Source organism: Doryrhamphus excisus, chromosome 14 (assembly GCF_030265055.1).
Source record: "Doryrhamphus excisus isolate RoL2022-K1 chromosome 14, RoL_Dexc_1.0, whole genome shotgun sequence".
In the NCBI taxonomy this organism is placed as follows: Eukaryota; Metazoa; Chordata; class Actinopteri; order Syngnathiformes; family Syngnathidae; genus Doryrhamphus; species Doryrhamphus excisus.
The window spans coordinates 20,527,447-20,543,232 of NC_080479.1; the positions used below are offsets into that span (position 1 = coordinate 20,527,447).

At 51.3% G+C, this 15,786-nt stretch overlaps 1 protein-coding gene across 6 annotated transcripts in view; it reads right to left on the reverse strand.

Moving 5' to 3' along the window:
• macf1a (microtubule actin crosslinking factor 1a) overlaps positions 1-15,786 on the reverse strand; it is a 93,783-nt gene that overhangs the window by 68,343 nt on the left and 9,654 nt on the right. The window contains exon 1 of one of the 6 annotated variants that reach the window (XM_058046380.1): positions 7,940-9,214. The exons of 4 other annotated variants lie outside the window; for them this stretch is intronic. In XM_058046380.1, the coding sequence (XP_057902363.1) occupies positions 7,940-7,994 (55 nt within the window). In that variant the 5' untranslated portion in view covers positions 7,995-9,214. Of the gene's footprint in view, positions 1-1,051; positions 1,305-7,939; positions 9,215-15,786 lie in introns of those variants that run through there. One more of the 6 variants, XM_058046379.1, reaches the window with a different exon arrangement.

The window sequence follows — 15,786 nt, forward strand, 5'->3', positions numbered from 1 at the left end:
TGCTAGTATTTCATGTCTATGTTAGTATTTCATCTATATGCTAGTATTTCATCTCAATGCTAGTATTTCATCTATATGCTAGTATTTAATCTCAATGCTAGTATTTCATGTCTATGTTAGTATTTCATCTATATGCTAGTATTTAATCTCAATGCTAGTATTTCATGTCTATGTTGCATTAACTATTTGTTTACAATTTTACAAGTTTGTTCTTGGAAAATGTCAACTTCTTTTCTTGTTATAATCCAACGTTTGTCAATATTTTCCTAGTATTCTTTCCAAAGTACTGCAGATGTTTTAGCCTCCCTACAGTACAATAAACACAGAAGCTCAAACACCTCAGCAGCACCACAGGAGCTAGTCTGACAAGCGTTTAGCTGTTGCCATGGAGACGCCGCCACGTGGAGAGAGACTGTATCGCTTCCTCTTCCCACAGGACAAACACACACACGCACACACACACGCACACACGCACACACACACACACACACACACACAGCTAACCAGCTCTGACACCTTGGAGTGTCTCGTTCCAAAAGTAGAAAGGCTTTAGAAGTTGGACGACATTCGACTGGATTAACTAGGTCAAACATCTCTATCTCTCTCTCTCTCTCTTTCTCACACACACACACCCACACACACACACACACACACACACACACACACACACAGTTGACATAGGAGGCGTATTTCAACATGCTCTTGCTACATAGTTTCACCCATGCAACACACCTTCCTTCCTAAACCTGCCTGGTGGCTCAGCTGCTTAACGCACATGTACACACACACACACACACACATATACACACACACACACACACACACACACAAACACACACACACACACACACACACACACACACACACACACACACACAAAGGGTGATGTCCAGCAGTCCAGTGATGGGGGGGGGGTGCCAGGCACACAGTGACATTGATTCAAGCTAGATAGTTAGATGGGGGGGGGGGGGGGGGGGGGACAGGAAGACTTCATAGGATTCAACAGCTAACAGACACACACACACACACACACACACACACACACACTGACCTGTGCAGCACATGCGTGAGTACAGGTGAGAATTGAGCAGACATTGGTTCCTGTAGTCAGGCCACATAGTAGACCCCCCCAGAGCGTGGTCCTGTTCCAAGGGGACCGTGTTGAGATGCTAGCTCCGTACCAAGATCACCAGGCGTCCACCCGCCCCCGCCCCCCCTCCTCCTCCTCAGCCGGCCTTGTCCACGGGGGCCGGACTCACAGACCGGCACTCTGCCTCCGTCCCGCTCGTCCACACGTGTTGTGTCAAAGTCGGCTCTGGCTCCTCCTCCTCCTCCTCCTCCCTCTGTTCCTCCCCCCTCCCTCCTCCCCTCCTCCCCTCCCTGGTGTGAACAGAGCTGGTCCAGGCTCTGCAGGGTTCTTCCTGATCTGAAGCTCTCACGTGCTTTCACATGCTAGCTCGTCTTCCGTTTGCTATTCAGGCCGTGCACACGCCAAAAGGTCAAAGTGCATCTTGCTGTGCACCCATTGGCTGTTCAATGCCCTCCCCTTCCTGCACGCTCTCGTCCGGGACGCACGTAGCAGCTCTGCTATGTCGCTAATCCGTCATCCAATCACAGGCCGCATCCTTTCTGCCTGATGCCGCTACTTCTGCCGAGTCATGCTTCGCCAAGAATGAGGCAGGCGGGGGTGGCGAGTCAGCACAAGCCTGAGGCAAAACAGGAAGTGACATCTACAAATGACGGCTGCAGTGTCTCTGCAAGCTGCGCCTATCTTTCCCTCCACTTCCTGTCTGGCGTCCATCCCTCAGGAAGCAGACCACAGCTTCTCGTGCCGCTTTCATCTTTTCACCCTCTCACTCATCTTCTTCCTGGACGCCATCTTCTCCTCTTTCATCCCTCCCTCCTTTTCATCCCATGTGACTCCGCCCACATACTCCAGCTGCCTTCATCACAGGGCCATGTGACCTGACACGCCCCCTTGTGGACATACAAGAGAAACATCCCCCTACGGCAGGGGGGTTACCGCTGAGCCCCGAACAAAACCTGACATCCTAAACCCGGACCTCCTAAATCCCTAAATCCTAAACCCGGACCTCCTAAATCCCTAAACCTACCAGGCACCTCTGACCTCTAACCCCCCAGGGTAACTTGGTAGAAGGTTGTTTAATGAGGGCAGGGTTTTGGGGGATGCCAGTGAGGCGCCCCACCAGCGCAGGTAAACCCGCAAGGTGACGTGACACCAAGGTATTATCCCGGCCAATCACGGGTCTTCACAGCAGATCCCACACGGGATTCACACGCTAAGCCGCCATGTGAGCCACGCCGCAGCACAGGCCAATCAGACCCGGGTACATGAAAGACACGTTTCACACATGCTAGCAGGCTAAATGCTAGCCCTCCAACCCAAACAGTCTGAGCTGAAAGGGGGCGGGGCCTGAACAGGAAGCATGTGACAACTCTTTACCTCCTTCAAGCGTGAGCGCAGCCAAGAGACCACGGCGGCGGCGCCGGCGGCGGTAGAACCACAGACCGGCCGCAGCGAGGAACTGGACCGTCACCACCAGGATGGGCGCCATGACGTCCGGGTCACACAGGAAGTCCATGCGTCCGTGGGGGACCGCCTCACTGTACCTGATCCAAAGGTGACACCAGAACCCTCGCGTCTCTCCACACGGCTGACTACTCAGCTTAACGCCCGAAATACACCCCCCCCCCCCCGACTCGCTCGCCCTGTAAGCCAATTCCATGAAACAAGCTGTTGGAGGACGCTTGCTTGGCTGCTTGAGAGCAGGAAGTCACCACCTCCACTTCCTGTGCACCAAACACACACACACACTTTGTTACAAAGACTTTGGCTTTCTGACCTTTCTTCTTGGGACATGGCATTTTCAATAACATGGGGGGGGGGGGAGGGGTATATGCGCTATAAAGGAGGGAGGGGTGAGGGTATATGCGCTATAAAGGAGGGAGGGGTGAGGGTATATGCACTATAAAGGAGGGAGGGGTGATGAAGGAGGCAGCTAAAGGGTGTAGATGATCGTCCTGCCGCTAGAGGGCGGGCTTGGCCAATAGCTGATAGAGAACAGGTCCTGTCCCGTGATAGCTTCTGGTTTCAGAAGGGGGGGGGCCTGGGGGGGTGCTGGTACCATGTGACCATGTGATGTAGGAATAGAGATCTTGTTTCCAGTCAACAAAGGCCCACGCCCGGCGTCCTTGGTGTCAGCCTGTTCCCGATGAACACAGGAGCTCTTTCCCCTCCAGGGTCACCTGACCTGACCTGTCCAATCAGTGAGGAGCGGGGTTCATCACATGCACTAAATGCCCCCATCCTCAGCAGAATACCATCACCACATTTCGGGGGGGGGGGCAAACAAGGGGGAACAAGGAGGGGGGAGACAAGGAGGACTGGAGGGGACACATTTCCAAGACTTCCACAGATGATGGAGTCCTAAGGCTTCCTATTGTTTGTCTTCATTAGCAAGCAATTCACGCAGCAGCCGGCAGAGGGCGCACTTGGCCCAGTACAGTACAACACCATGCAACTGCTTTTCCAAACCTTTCACCTTTCTTCCCATATTTTCCCTTTCTTCCCATATTTTCCCAACTTTGCCCCCATGTCAACATGACAGTGACTACTCCGACTATTCCTAAGCTACTAGAGAATCCTACTTTATTGTTTTCCACTGAATGTTTTCATGTTCTTTTCCAGAATTCCCAAGTGCCAGCGTGTTTTGCTAGAAAAGGAAAGGGGGGGGGTCAAAGAATGTGAAAAGTGTAAACAAATAGGGAAGAATCCAACACAAAACCACGGCAACCGTGGACCCCGGCTGATGTGGTTGCCATGGACGCACCCCCCTCCCCCCAGCTTTGATGCATTCATTCATTGCACCACTCGACCCCGCCTGCCGACAGGTCAGTCCAAGTGCTGCTGGGACGTGTGGAGGTGAGATGATTGATGGCTTGGATGGGGGCGGGGTTTCCACGCCATGCCGGCGACCGGTATCTCCATCCATCCACTGATATCATCTCCACTAGGTTACACTCTGTGTGTATGCCAGCCGCCCAGCCTCCACCCCCCCACACAGTCAGAGACTATATGACGGACAAAAGGTCTCACTCTGTTCATGCCGGTGTTCTACAGAACAAAGGCGGTGTTTTAATAGCAAAATGGGCGTGTCCCACGGGGTGCATTCATTGGTTGTCTATTTGAACTCTTTGTATATCTTTAGAAAGCCCAGAGGAGAGTGTTTATAAATCATGCTCCCTCTTCACGGCACGTGCACCCTCACAGGCACGTGCACGGTGCTGCCAATGTGTTGACACGGGGTGCACTGACACAACGCCGTGTCGTGAGGAAGGGGCTCCCTCCCACTGGCGGTTGATGTGGCAGAAGGAGCGCTAGCGGCTAACGCCCCAAGTGGGCCCCAAGTGGACCCCAAGTGGGCCAAGGCGATAAGCAGAGGACGACGCTTATCAAAGTGCACCCAGGCGGTGCTACTGGAGGGGTGCTAGCACGTGCTAGCACGTTGACGTAAGTGACGGCAGTCCTCCCTCACCGGCTGGACCGTCACGCTACGGAAGGTACGGGAGCGGAGCGGTCTCGGGCCTCAAGGACACGGGAACACCGATCTCCTTTCACTGCGCCGTGCTCTCGCTCCTCAGCTCAGGCGGATGACTGCTGGGTCGGGGGGGCCGTGCGGCGCCAAAGGAATGCGGAAAGTCCCACAGTGGACTGAGCGGAAGTCATGTGACGGCAGCCGAGGCACGCGTGCCAGCACGACCCCTGGCCGAGTCAGGGATTATTGTGGGGAGACCTTTGCTTTGTGTGCTTTGGCTTTCAATGAGCAGCACACAAGTTGACGGAAGGAAAGCCACCATCTTGGATGTGTACTCCACAGACACGCAGACCTTTCTGGAACCTGATCATCCAGCCGGGGAAGTTCAGATGCGACCAACAATGCAGGACGGGCGTCGGCGCGTTTCATCCTCACTTCAACCATCAGGATGAGCCTGCAGACTCCTCCCCCGCCGAGCACACGCTCAGACGCCGTCAGCATAATCACATCAGACCTTCAGCAAACAAAGCACGCCGTTCACAGCTTGACGTTTTTATCCCCGCCATCCAACTTCATCCAGCAGCCAGCAACTTTCAACCCGTGACCGCCGCTTGCCAAATAAACAAACTCAATGACGCGCAGTCACAATGGCGCTAATGTTAGCTTCACCGCAAAGTCCGGAAAGCCCTCTCGTGACTGGCTAGAGCCGCTCAACACGACGTCCCGTGTGGCCGACTGTGGCCTATGCTAACGCCTACACAGGTTCCTGATGCTAACATGCTACATGGATCAAATGGCAAACACCTACACAGGTTCCTGATGCTAACATGCTACATGGACCGCATGGCAAACACCTACGCTAGCATGAATGTTACACACTACACAGGTTCCTGATGCTAACATGCTACATGGACCGCATGGCAAACACCTACGCTAGCATGAATGTTACACACCTACACAGGTTCCTGATGCTAACATGCTACATGGACCGCATGGCAAACACCTATGCTAGCATGAATGTTACACACCTACACAGGTTCCTGATGCTAACATGCTACATGGACCGCATGACAAACACCTATGCTAGCATGAATGTTACACACCTACACAGGTTCCTGATGCTAACATGCTACATGGACCGCATGGCAAACACCTATGCTAGCATGAATGTTACACACTACACAGGTATCTTATGCTAACATGCTACATGGACCACATGGCAAACACCTATGCTAGCATGAATGTTACACACCTACACAGGTTCCTTATGCTAACATGCTACATGGACCGCATGGCAAACAGCTATGCTAGCATGAATGTTACACACCTACACAGGTTCCTGATGCTAACATGCTACATGGACCACATTGCAAACACCTACGCTAGCATGAATGTTACACACCTACACATGTTCCTGATGCTAACATGCTACATGGACCACATTGCAAACCCCTATGCTAGCATGAATGTTACACACCTACACATGTTCCTGATGCTAACATGCTACATGGACCGCATTGCAAACACCTATGCTAGCATGAATGTTACACACCTACACAGGTTCCTGATGCTAACATGCTACATGGACCGCATGGCAAACACCTATGCTAGCATGAATGTTACACACTACACAGGTATCTTATGCTAACATGCTACATGGACCGCATTGCAAACACCTATGCTAGCATGAATGTTACACACTACACAGGTATCTTATGCTAACATGCTACATGGACCGCATTGCAAACACCTATGCTAGCATGAATGTTACACACCTACACAGGTTCCTGATGCTAACATGCTACATGGACCGCATGGCAAACACCTATGCTAGCATGAATGTTACACACCTACACAGGTTCCTGATGCTAACATGCTACATGGACCACATGGCAAACACCTAAGCTAGCATGAATGTTACACACTACACAGGTATCTTATGCTAACATGCTACATGGACAACATGGCAAACACCTACGCTAGCATGAATGTTACACACCTACACAGGTTCCTTATGCTAACATGCTACATGGACCGCATGGCAAACACCTATGCTAGCATGAATGTTACACACCTACACAGGTTCCTGATGCTAACATGCTACATGGACCGCATGGCAAACACCTATGCTAGCATGAATGTTACACACCTACACAGGTTCCTGATGCTAACATGCTACATGGACCGCATGGCAAACACCTATGCTAGCATGAATGTTACACACTACACAGGTATCTTATGCTAACATGCTACATGGACCGCATGGCAAACACCTATGCTAGCATGAATGTTACACACCTACACAGGTTCCTGATGCTAACATGCTACATGGACCGCATGGCAAACACCTATGCTAGCATGAATGTTACACACTACACAGGTTCCTGATGCTAACATGCTACATGGACCGCATGGCAAACACCTATGCTAGCATGAATGTTACACACCTACACAGGTTCCTGATGCTAACATGCTACATGGACCACATTACAAACACCTATGCTAGCATGAATGTTACACACTACACAGGTATCTTATGCTAACATACTACATGGACCGCATGGCAAACACCTATGCTAGCATGAATGTTACACACCTACACAGGTTCCGTATGCTAACATGCTACATAACACCTTTGTATAAAAAGCGCTAAGTAAATATGTAGCGTGGCACACTGTAGACTGCATGCTTTTGAAGTGGTCATCATGCTGTAGAACTTTGGCCCTTTTGGGTCCTTTTGAACCCAAAAGGCAAACATGAACACAAACCCACGCTAGTCGAGGACATAAACACACAGCAGCAGGAGTGAAGAAGAAGAAAAAGGAGAAGCTGAATAGAAACTGGATTAGTGCTTCTACACGTACTTTCCATTTGCTTTTCATCTGCTTGGACACCATCTTGGCCAATCGACAGCCACCCCACCCCCACCCCACCCCCCTCCACTGCCACACATAGATTCCAGTCCTGTGGGACACACTGACATGTGATGCTTCACTCTTAATACGGTTGATCATGGCCACAGTTTGACCCTGGAACAGACTATTTCCATCACTAAGGAAACAGAAGGGCATGCATGTGTGACTCAAGGCAGCCAAGAGTGTGTGTGTGTGTGTGTGTGCGTGTGCATGTGTGTGCGAGTGTGTTCCAGCCAATGAGGGAATAGCGACCCGGCAGTAGTGAAAGGTGAAGCGCTAGCATCATCAGCTAATGAAGAGTGTGCTAGCATGAGAGAAGAGTCCTGACTAGCAGGTATGACATCCTCCCACACGCCCGAGCCTCAAGCTGCCACTGCTTCACCTCACGGCCAACGTGCACGCTCTTCCTCATTCCACAACTTCAAACACGCCTTTGCTGAGCTGCTATTTGGGGAACAAAGAACCAACCTCGTTTCTCCTCCAAGTCCTGGAGGAACTGCCTGTACGCCGCCGCCGAGCTCATGCCTCCCCCTCGCGGCCCTCACGCCCCCACGGCCGGGCGACAGGCGCTTAGGAAGCTCCGGGACACGGCGGGGGGTGAGGAGCGGCAAGGCGAGCGAGGAAGAAGGTGGACGCTGAAGATCCACATTGTCAAAGAAAAGGCAGATAATCCATCATCACGTCTCGCTTTTCTTCTTCCCACTTCCACGCGTCTCACACTGCTGGGGCTAGTGTGGGGCTAGTGTGGGGCTAGTGTGGGGCTAGTGTGTGTGTGTGTGTGTCTACTGTGTGTGAGTTAGCAGCTCTAAGCCGGATAGAGGACCTGGACTTTGACCAGGAGGATGATGTCACACAAACAAGTCTTTCTCGAGGCTAGCATAGGCTAGCATAATCATACCGTGTGTGTGTGTGTGTGTGTGTGTGTGTGTGTGTGTGTGTGCATGTCGGCATGTCAGTGGGCAGATGAACACAGCAGCTTGTGTGATCTTGGCAACACAAAGGGTGTCCTGACGTGTCCAACAATAATGTCCAAGTGGAGGTCAATCATTGACTAGCAGCCTTCCCGGCCAGTGGCCACTACATTAGGTACAGCCATCTCTATCAAACAAGGTGATATCGTGTGATGGACCTCTAGTGTCCTTCATATTGGAGGTAGAAGATTAGCGTTGGAGCTATGTAGAGCTGGGCTAGCATTTAACCTAACCTAGCAGAGAGGTTAGCACACAATGCTAGTACATCGCCTAGAGCCAAACTTCATGTCGGAAATACACAAATACAAAAACCAATACAACATAAAGACCCCGCCTCTTGCCCCAAGTCAGCTGGGATAGGCTCCAGCATACCCGCCACCCTATGAGGAGAAGAGGCATAGAAGATGGATGGATGGATGGATATCAGAATCAAATAGGAAGAATAAAATAATGGAACAAAAAAACATGGCTTCCATTAGCATAGCTGTCTATGCTAGGAGGCAATATGCTAACGTCTACTGATGCTAATTGTCTGTATTCTTGCTAGCATAGCTGTCTATGCTAGGAGACAAAATGCTAACGTCTACTGATGCTAATCGTTTGTATTCTTGCTAGCATAGCTGTCTATGCTAGGAGACAAAATGCTAACGTCTACTGATGCTAATCGTTTGTATTCTTGCTAGCATAGCTGTCTATGCTAGGAGACAAAATGCTAACGTCTACTGATGCTAATCGTTTGTATTCTTGCTAGCATCGCTGTCTATGCTAAGAGACAATATGCTAACGTCTACTGACGCTAACCGTCTGTATTCTTGCTAGCATCGCTGTCTATGCTAGGAGACAAAATGCTAACGTCTACTGATGCTAATTGTCTGTATTCTTGCTAGCATAGCTGTCTATGCTAAGAGACAATATGCTAACGTCTACTGACGCTAATCGTCTGTATTCTTGCTAGCATAGCTGTCTATGCTAGGAGACAAAATGCTAACATCTACTGATACTAATCGTCTGTATTCTTGCTAGCATCGCTGTCTATGCTAAGAGACAATATGCTAACGTCTACTGATGCTAATTGTCTGTATTCTTGCTAGCATAGCTGTCTATGCTAGGAGACAAAATGCTAATGTCTACTGATGCTAATCGTCTGTATTCTTGCTAGCATAGCTGTCTATGCTAGGAGACAATATGCTAACGTCTACTGATGCTAATCGTCTGTATTCTTGCTAGCATAGCTGTCTATGCTACAAGACAATATGCTAACATCTACTGACGCTAACCGTCTGTATTCTTGCTAGCATTGCTGTCTATGCTAAGAGACAATATGCTAACGTCTACTGACGCTAACCGTCTGTATTCTTGCTAGCATCGCTGTCTATGCTAAGAGACAATATGCTAACGTCTACTGACGCTAATCGTCTGTATTCTTGCTAGCATAGCTGTCTATGCTAGGAGACAAAATGCTAACATCTACTGATGCTAATCGTCTGTATTCTTGCTAGCATAGCTGTCTATGCTAGGAGACAATATGCTAACGTCTACTGATGCTAATCGTCTGTATTCTTGCTAGCATAGCTGTCTATGCTAGGAGACAAAATGCTAACGTCTACTGATGCTAATCGTTTGTATTCTTGCTAGCATAGGTGTCTATGCTAGGAGACAATATGCTAACGTCTACTGATGCTAATCGTTTGTATTCTTGCTAGCATAGCTGTCTATGCTAGGAGACAATATGCTAACGTCTACTGATGCTAATCGTTTGTATTCTTGCTAGCATAGCTGTCTATGCTAGGAGACAATATGCCAACGTTTACTGATGCTAATCGTTTGTATTCTTGCTAGCATAGCTGTCTATGCTAGGAGACAATATGCGAACATCTACTGACGCTAACCGTCTGTATTCTTGCTAGCATCGCTGTCTATGCTAAGAGACAAAATGCTAACGTCTACTGATGCTAACCGTCTGTATTCTTGCTAGCATCGCTGTCTATGCTAAGAGACAATATGCTAACGTCTACCGATGCTAACCGTCTGTATTCTTGCTAGCATCGCTGTCTATGCTAAGAGACAATATGCTAACGTCTACCGATGCTAACCATCTGTATTCCGTACGTTTGTCTGCCTGGGAAGGCTTCCAGTGAATTATCGACCACACCTCATCAATTATTTTCGGACTGAGGTCGGTCCCCGCGTGGACACGTCAATGACGTCCTTCGTGTCGCCAAGTGTCACAGCTAACAAGCAGGGGACACAAACACACACACGGGGGGGGGGGGGCTTCATGAGGGACACCCGTGCCAGATGATAAATCCCATGGTCCCATGTCATGTGTCCCATGATGATCTATGACGGGGTCAACAACGCCGCCTGGCTCCTAGACGTAGGGTTAGATGTAGCACAGCCTGCCATGACTAGGTCCTCCACCAGATGGCGCCCCTCATGCAGGCTGGGTCTAAGGAGCCCCAGTAAGGATCCATCTGGCCAAGGAGCCCCCTATGGCATGTTTAGCATGGAGGGCAGACCAGACCAGACCAGACCAGACCAGATTTCAACTTTACTTTGAAGAAAAGGACAAGGTGAAGATCTATGACAATATACGGCTATCTACTCATTTCATTTCTAAGTGCTAGTGGCCCCGCCCCGCCTCCGCCCACCCAGACAAAGAGACTCACTCCGTTCATGCCGTTGTTCTATGGCCATAAGGTGCTTCCTGCCTGACAGGCATGCACATGGCAACATGTTGGGGTCTCGTGGGGTCCTTAGCAGGAATTAGCATTAGCTAATCAGCTGGCCCAGCCTGACGCGTGACAAATCCTGGCTGCTATTTTCACTTTGCCAGGATGGGAACGCTGCTCCCTGACATGCCGAGAGGTTTTGGGAAGTCCCCCCTCTCACCTCCATGACGGCAGCCTGCGAGAGGAAGGAGGCAGCTGCCATGAGCGTGTAGGAGGAAGCTAACAGGCGCGGGCCACACCCTGGCCCAGGCTGCTGGACGGGACGGGGGGGGGCACTTTAGGTGGGGCCAGTATGCCTGGAAGCACAACCATTCGGGGCAAGGCTCGGCGAGACGGACAGGTGGGCAACAAGGACTACTTGTTGAATACTTTCCCTGAAGGGTGGGGCGCCATGTGACCACGCCTGCTTCAACACTCACAGGACCACAGTCCACACAGGACCACAGTCCACACAGGATCGCTAGGACCACAGTCCACACAGGACCATAGGACCACAGTCCACACAGGACCACAGGACCACAGTCCACACAGGACCGCTAGGACCAGAGTCCCACCGACACTCCTCCCTCCGTCACTGTCTCAGTTCAGGAATGTTCTGTCCCCACACACACATGGAGACACAGTAGCCAGCCAAGGTGGTCCCCCCCCCCCCCTGTTCTTCCCACCCCACACGTGTGCAGCATTCCCCAGCTTCTTCCCAGTCCAGCCACAGCAGGAGGGAATGAAGGTGCTGACACTTTTATTCCTTAGGAAGTCCAGCACTTCACCTTCCATGTGTAGCCAGCAACGCACACCATTATATGCCCCCCATAATTCAATATTCTCTTTTTCCTTTCCTAACACCCCCCCCCCCCCAAGTGCACTTTACACCTTCAAGACACCCCCCCCCCCCCAGACAAGCCTGCAGGAATGCTGCAGTGTGATTATGTACAGGAGCATCAGATCAGACTGGGATGGAGGGAAGGACCGGGATTAGCGGAAAAAGGGGAGGGGGGGGGGGCTTGGACAGAAGGGAGACCTGCTAGTATGTGGCCAGCAACCCCCCACCCTGACCCCACCCCCGGAATGCTGCCATGTTAGCATCTTCAGCTAAGTGAAGATGGCATATTCCTCCCTCCCCTCAACGTGAAGGGTAGCTGTGGGGCCCCCGACAGGTGGGGGCTGACACCCCAGACAGGTGGGGGTGGCCACACACACAATGCATTAAAAATGAAAATAAATAATTCAAGGGGGGGGAGGGATTAGTTAGCGAGGGGGAGGTGTGTTGTCCCCGGCCACCATTGATCCGTCTCCGGGGGGGGGGGGGGCATTGTTAGTGGATCAGCACTAAAGGGTGTGTTATCCAGAGAGAACGCCGTGCCAGGGCCAGTGGTCAGGTGAGCATCATAAGGAGGTCACATGGTACCCAGATGGTACCCAGAGTCTGTACCAAATTGGGCTCCCAACTATTCATTCTTATAGAACTGATGATAACAATCACTTCTATTCCTGGTAGGCCAGCTGGTAAAGCTGGTAATTCCACAGTATTCCATTCCTTAGTCAAGCTATGGAATTTGGCTTTATTGGCCAATCAATCCAAAGTCTGGTATTCAACCTGCCGGACACGTCAGGTCAATTTGCCCAAAGTATTGGGATGGGATCGGCATGGCTGCCCGGTACCGATACCCGGTACCCGGTACCCGAGTCCGGCTCCGTACAGGATTGGCAGCTAAATGAGAGGCGGGGCACGTCACGACAAGACAGGGCACGCCGGGAAAAGGAGGAACGGAGCTCCCTTTGCTTTCCATGGCCACCCTGCCAGAAGAAGAGGAGGCCAATGGAGCATTGGCAGGTGGGTCACATGGGTGACCTGATAGTGGGCGGGGTCGGCCCATCCCCAATGATAACATCACATACTGGATGTCCATGGCAGACAAAGATGTGGATCATTCTCCATCAGGAAGATAACTGTACTTGAACTGGAACACACACGTGCACACGCACGTGCACACACACACACACACACACACACACAGGCTCCAGGCTGGTAATTATAGTGCATCTCAATTAGGAGTAAAGCCTGTTAAGAGAAGGAGCAGGAGATGGAGGAGATTACCAAGGAGCTAGCTAGTAAGGATGGAGGTGAGGGGAGGAAGGAACGCAGCCAAGTGGAAAAGGACAAGGTGGGGGGGTGGGGGGGGGGGGGGGGGTGCCACTAAAGGATGCTGATTCTTATCATATTTCATGAGTAGCTTGCACATAATGTATGGATATGGCATCAGCTCTATAGCAACATTCACCTGGCCACGCCGCCTTACGAGCCCTGAATGCAACGTGGGATGGCTGGGACGTACACGGAGAAGAAAAACAACACAGTACAAATAGTCCTGACCTGGACTAACCTGGCCTAGCCTGGCCTGGCCTGGCACAGATCAGGAAGTGTTTTGCATCATCCATTTTTATGCTAAATGACATGGAATCATTTTTCACTTTTTCAATGCTTTTTCATCCTTCAGTAAAAGCACCATCAACAATGCTGTCAGCCATCACATAACCTCCTTGCTGATGGGGGGGGGGGGGGGGTCGAGATGCGTCTGCAGCGAGGCATGAGCGGCGCCGAGGGAAGGGCAAACAGAAAACTAGGCCACGTGGAAAAATCCCAGCGCCTCCCGCATCTCATCTGCCATCCCTCCCGTGGCCTTGCTTTGGCCGCCATCTTTCATCAGCAAGAAACCAGGAAGTACATCCCCCCCCCCGCCCCCCCCACCCCCCTTCCCCTCCCTCAGCAAAAATATGAAGAGTCGGTGGCCTTGCATTCCAGGAATATGTAATCTTGCACTGGCAGCAAACAACAACATGTCTTCTGACATGGCAACATGATTCTATCAGCACGGGGGGGGGGGCTGGGGGGGGGGGGGGCAGACAGGAGAGACTGAAGGAGATGTTTTCAGAAAGAAAAGCCTTGGCTTTCCCACAGATGCCAAAGGTGAACACGCCGTCCTACTTGGCGGCCACTAGGTGGCACTAGGTGGCACTAGATGGCACTAGGTGGCACTAGGTGGCACTAGGTGGCACTAGGTGGCACTAGATGGCACTAGATGGCACTAGGTGGCACTAGGTGGCACTAGGTGGCACTAAGACCTGTCAGGGTAGCATCAACAGACAGCGCATGTCAATAATACTTAGGTCTGGGGACTGAGATGGCCATCCACAACGTTGTTCCTCTGCATGAAGGTCTTGGTAGGATCGGAGGCGTGTTTAGGGTCATGTCTTGCTGGGGGTACCCAGCCCCGCCCAGCCCCGCCCCAACTTCAACTCTGACACTCATTCTGTTGGCAACAATCAGCTGATACCAACTGGAGTCCTTGCCAAACTCAACTTGAAGCTTTCCAGTACCTGCACTGGCCCCCCAGCCCCCCAGCATGATGGAACCACCACCAAATGCTACTGTGGGCAGCAAGTTTGTCTTGGAATCCCCCCCCCCCCCCATGTCCAGATAACTCCATTTGACTTTCATCAGTCTTCATGTCCTCCAGCATGAAGCGGGCTTGTCCAATCCAAATGTTCGTTAGATACCTCAAGTTGGTGACTCTCAGGTCATGTGACGCTTAAATACCCTTTCTCATGATTGGCTTCGCTTGGGTATGCAGGTCAGGGGTCAAGGGTCAATGAGCTTACCAAAGACATTTGGTCTTTTAGTCTGAAATCAATCAATTCTAATCAATAAATCATCCGATTGTTGCTTTTCCTGCCAGACTTCCTTGGCTTCCCTGCAGGCTGACGCATGACGCAGCGGCTTCCATGCATGGACCCACCCCCTGCACCCCCTGCACCCCCTGCACCCCATCCCTTTGAAGACAACCACACACCGAGAACTCATCTGCACTTTTACCATGAGCCAAGAGAAGGGGGGGGGGGGGGGGGGGGTTCTACTGCTTTTCCACTGAGTCAGTATCTGCTAGCCTCGTCCTACACTCACGTCCTACCCGCTGCTTTTCCACAATCCTCCCGGCCGCCATGACTCTACACATCCTGTCATTGTTGGGCTTGGCAACACGCACACAAACGCCCCCCTCCCCTGCCCCCCCCCCCCCCCCCTCCTGTCAATGATTTAAGACGTATCAAATGTCCCTCCTACTGTTTCGGTCAAGTGACTCCACAAGAAGGAGCGACGCCAAGTTCACTATTCTTCCTGACAACTGCCATCTCACACACACACACACACACGCACACATGCACACACACACACACACACACACACACACATGCACACACACACACACACACCAACCCAGAGGAGTTTGGTTTCATTAGCACAATCAATAATTAAAAGGCCCCAACTGCTTTTCATCAGCATCCTCACACGTGACCCGAGCCTACTGGCTGTCAGCACCACACACACACACACACACACACACACACACACGCACACGCACACATACACACACACACGCACACACACACGCACACACGCACACACGCACACACACACACACACGCACACACACACAATGTGAGAGGAAGCATCCATTTTTAACCACCACTGCAGCACAGCAGAAAGCGGGAAAGACCAAAGTCCCAAAAGCTGAATTGTCATCCCCAAATGAGGCCCAACATTTCTCCTGGCCTTCAC